The 4,428-nt window shown below is 57.8% G+C and overlaps 1 protein-coding gene across 1 annotated transcript in view; it reads right to left on the bottom strand.

The window, feature by feature from the left end:
* The window catches only part of Actb (actin beta), a gene marked incomplete in the record, with an annotated part of 3,728 nt that extends 902 nt beyond the window's left edge, over window positions 1-2,826 (bottom strand). The window contains 5 exon segments of the mRNA XM_008851372.3: window positions 54-235; window positions 325-763; window positions 1,221-1,460; window positions 1,570-1,698; window positions 2,692-2,826. Coding sequence (XP_008849594.1) covers window positions 54-235; window positions 325-763; window positions 1,221-1,460; window positions 1,570-1,692 — 984 coding nt within the window.
* Between the last annotated feature and the right edge of the window lie 1,602 nt (window positions 2,827-4,428).

The following is a 4,428-nucleotide window of genomic DNA, read 5'->3' as shown; positions in this document are numbered from 1 at the left end:
GCCCAGGCAACCACATCCCTCCATGGGTCCAGGTCTGATGATGCTTAGCTCACCTTAATCTTCATCGTGCTGGGAGCCAGAGCAGTGATCTCCTTCTGCATCCTATCTGCAATGCCGGGGTACATGGTAGTCCCACCAGACAACACTGTGTTGGCATAGAGGTCCTTACGGATGTCAACATCACACTTCATGATGGAATTGAAGGTGGTTTCGTGGATACCACAGGATTCCATACCTAAGGGGAGAGAGAAGACAGACTTAAATTTCTGTGTGGCCCCAAAACTCACCTTAGGATGGGGAAGAGACAAAGCCACGTTAACTCACCCAGAAAGGAAGGCTGGAAGAGGGCTTCGGGGCAGCGGAAGCGCTCATTGCCAATAGTGATGACCTGGCCATCAGGCAGCTCATAGCTCTTCTCCAGGGAGGAGGAAGATGCAGCGGTGGCCATCTCTTGCTCGAAGTCCAGGGCAACATAGCACAGCTTCTCCTTGATGTCACGCACAATTTCCCGCTCAGCTGTGGTGGTGAAGCTATAGCCACGCTCCGTAAGAATCTTCATGAGGTAGTCTGTCAGGTCCCGGCCAGCCAGGTCCAGACGCAGGATGGCATGGGGGAGAGCGTAGCCCTCATAGATGGGCACAGTGTGGGTGACCCCGTCGCCGGAGTCCATCACGATGCCAGTGGTACGGCCAGAGGCATACAGAGACAGCACAGCCTGGATGGCTACGTACATGGCTGGGGTGTTGAAGGTCTCAAACATTATCTGTAAGAAATGGGACTCTGTCAAGCTCCTAAAGCCACCAGGGACAGTCAGCAGATTAAGGACATGCAAAAAAAAAAAAATAAATAAGAGTGCAAGAACACAACTAAATTCAAAGTGTGCTGGGAGTCTTAGAACAGAGACTCTGTTTAGACCTACTGTGCACCTACTAAATACACACTCCAAGGCCACTTATCAACAGCCTCGTTAGCTTTGTCACAAGCCAGTATTAGTACCTACACCCACAGCACTGTATGCTCTCAAAACACCTAGTCAGAAAAGCACAGAAAAAAAAAAGACCTCATCTGGGAAAAAGCAGAAACTGCAAAGCTCCAAAGGAGACTCAGCTCAGAGAAGAAAGTCCTATGGGAGAACGGCAGAAGAAAGACAAGTGAGAAAAGGACGTGGTCGAGAGGAAGGAGCTGGGGGAAAGATGAAGGGGGCCGCTGTGGCTGCTGACCTGGGTCATCTTTTCACGGTTGGCCTTGGGGTTCAGAGGGGCCTCGGTGAGCAGCACCGGGTGCTCCTCGGGGGCCACACGCAGCTCGTTGTAGAAAGTGTGGTGCCAGATCTTCTCCATGTCGTCCCAGTTGGTGACAATGCCATGCTCGATGGGGTACTTCAGGGTCAGGATGCCTCTCTTGCTCTGGGCCTCATCGCCCACGTAGGAGTCCTTCTGGCCCATGCCCACCATAACGCCCTGCAAGAGGGAGGCAGTTATCTCAGTACGGGCATTGCTATCCTCCCCAGGGAAGTCCCCAGAACTCCATTCGTAAAGGACAAGAAGGTCCCTGCGGCTGGCCACCTACCTGGTGCCGCGGGCGGCCCACGATGGATGGGAAAACGGCACGTGGAGCATCGTCGCCTGCGAAGCCGGCTTTGCACATGCCGGAGCCATTGTCGACCACGAGCGCAGCGATATCGTCATCCATGGCGAACTACCGTGGATACAAAGAACGACGCGATGAGAGGTGGGGTCGCCAAGCGCGGCAGCCCCCGCCCTGCTCACTTCCGGCGCGTCGCGGCCTTAGGCCGCCAGGGGGCGCGCGCCCAAACACCGAGGACAAAGGAAGCCCAGGGCTGGTCGCGATATTACCATAAAAGGCAAACGCTGGTCCGGAGGCGGCCCCGCGGCGCCCGGCAGGAAGCCAGGCCCCCGCCTCCTCCCTACTCCAGCATAGGCCCCTCCCCCGCCCCGTTCAAATTGAGCACGGCGGGCGTCAGGCTAATGCGCGCGCGCGGGAGGCGGTCACACCCAGCTAGACGCGCGCACATGCGCGCCAATGCTGCTGCGGCCCCACCCCTTCCGGCCAGCGGCCCCGCCCTTGTCCCGTCTCCAAGCCTCTGCGCCCCAGGTCTCATTACGCACGCGCAGTCCTGTAACTCAGAGCGCCCCCCGACCTCCCCTGTACGCACACGCTCCAGTGTACAGAACGCCTAACGCGCACGCGCACTAGAGCCTGGGCGCTCCTGCACGCACGCGCAGTGGCATACCAGCCCCCACCCGGCCAAGCCAGCCCCGCCGCGTCCGGCGGGCAGAGCCGATCGAATAAGCCGGTTCGGACAAAGACCTATGGACTATCAAGGGTCGATTGTAGCGCCTGTATCCCCACACTGTGTGTCTCCTGGGTGGGAAGAAGTTGAAGTTCTCCACCCACGAGCCGAGCTGGCTTTCCAAGCGCCCACACCGCGACCCGAGAGGGTCCCCAAGTCGCGTGCGCTGCAGCGGACAAGGTTCCACGAGTGTCTACACCGTGGCAACGCGGGTGCAAAGGTCCACATCCTGGACCGGATACCTGGCTATACAAATGTCCATCCCCCGCACCCCACGCGTCCCGATGGCTGTTGTGAGTGTCCGCCGCAGCTCTGCAGCGACGATGTGGCCGATCGCTGGAGCCCGGGGGCTGCTGGACCCGGCGGCCCTGGCTTACCTGGGTGGCGGGTGTGGACCGGTAGAGGAGCAGATGCGAGAGATCTAGACTCGCGGGGTGGACGCGGACTCGACAGTGGCAGCGCGGCGCGCCGCCGGGTTTTATAGGGCGCCGAGGCGGCCGCTCGAGCCATAAAAGGCAACTTTCGGAACGGCGAGCGCTGATTGGCTCCTCGCCGCTCACTCACCGGCCTCGCTGCACAGTGCAGCATTTTTTTTTTTACCCCCGGAAACTTAAAAAAAAAAAAAAAAAAAAAAAAAAAAAAAAAGGGAGAGAAAACGAGATTGAGGAAGAGGATGAAGAGTTTTGGCGTCGGGTGCTGACCCTTTAAGCTTGGACATATGCTCACTGTGGGTCCTGGTGACCAGACCTGCATTCTGGGGGTACCCACCCACCCCGGACCCTCTGGGTGTGAATGTCATGTGAACAGTGAGGACCCAGGTGGGCAAGGGTCAGCACGGAGGGCCCGGGGCCTGGTGGACACCGCCTGTTACTTGAGGGATATGTGGGCCCTGGATTTAATGGACAGGGAGCCAGTCTCCCTACCACCCCTTGCCCGCAGAAAGCCAGATCTGGGGGCGGTGGGGGAGGGGGTATCTCCCGGTGGGGTCCAACTTGCAAAGTGTGAGCTGGGACAACTCAACTTGAAGGCTGAAAGTGTGGTAGTTGGAGGAGCCAGGGGTCTTTGGTGGGTTTCTTAGCCACTTAGGGGGTCAGGGCCACACTCCCAGGGACTAGAGCATACCCCAGTGGTCCAGTGGCTAGAGGTGTTTAAGGAGTAAGTTCTGAAGTGTCCCCTGCCTGGGAAGGGCTTGTGCTCTATAGAGCAAGCAAAACTTATCACCGGAGTCAGGCTGTTCAGAAAGCTGACTGATCACACCCAGGCAAGGCCAAGCATGGGCCGTTAGCTGGTGGCTCTGGGTGACTGCCAGGAACTGTTGGGCTGCGCCCCCCCCCCCCCCCCATCCATCCTCTGTCATGTGCAGCCACAGCTCAACTGTGCTCCTAGTCCATCTGGAGGCTGTTAAGGACTCTAGGGAATGGCATAGTGCCCAGAGAGGAGATGGGGGCGGGGCCAGGGAGCTCCAAAGGCACTAGAGAAGACCCCCTGTTTGTCACCATGGGTCTACTTATCAAACTTCAAATAAAACCTAGGCAGCCAGGAATGTTCTGCTCTGGAAGCTACTGGACTGGTGCTTACACAGGGATGCGGGGGTCAGGGGGCTTGGGACTCAGAGGGGTGTCTGGCTTAGTTTAGAGGAACACACATCTCCTGGGAGAGGGTGACAGAAGGAGTTGCGTTTAGGCAAGAAGAAATAAGGCAAGGCTACTTCAGGTGGCTTTGCACACACACAGTAGGCACTCACAGAGTGTGGGTGTTGAAACCAAACCGAGGAAGGCTTCCTCCATATATGGAGTACAGCAGTGGCCCTGCACTGAGGAGGCTGAACCAGCTTCCCTATGCCAGGTTGGTAGCAGGGTGTTTTGAGGTTGCAGAGGCCACCAGCCAACTGGCAAGGGTGACACCCCCAACATGCACTGGAAACCCACCCCCCAGGCTCATAGCTACCCTTGAGTTCCCCCAGAAGAGATTAGACAAAATTCTTCCCCAGTCACCAACCCTGGGCCTGAGCAAACTTTCCCAGCCTGTCCACTCCCTGCCTCCCGGGGACAGGACTGCCCTGGCCATGGCCTTGTATCTGTTTTTCCCGAAGCTTGCCAACTGCCTCAGGACCT

This window comes from Nannospalax galili, unplaced genomic scaffold (genome assembly GCF_000622305.1).
Source record: "Nannospalax galili isolate Female #2095 unplaced genomic scaffold, S.galili_v1.0 scaffold664, whole genome shotgun sequence".
NCBI classification, from domain to species: domain Eukaryota; kingdom Metazoa; phylum Chordata; class Mammalia; order Rodentia; family Spalacidae; genus Nannospalax; species Nannospalax galili.
The sequence above is the reverse complement of the archived record's forward strand: the minus strand, read 5'-3'. Positions and strand labels throughout refer to the sequence as shown.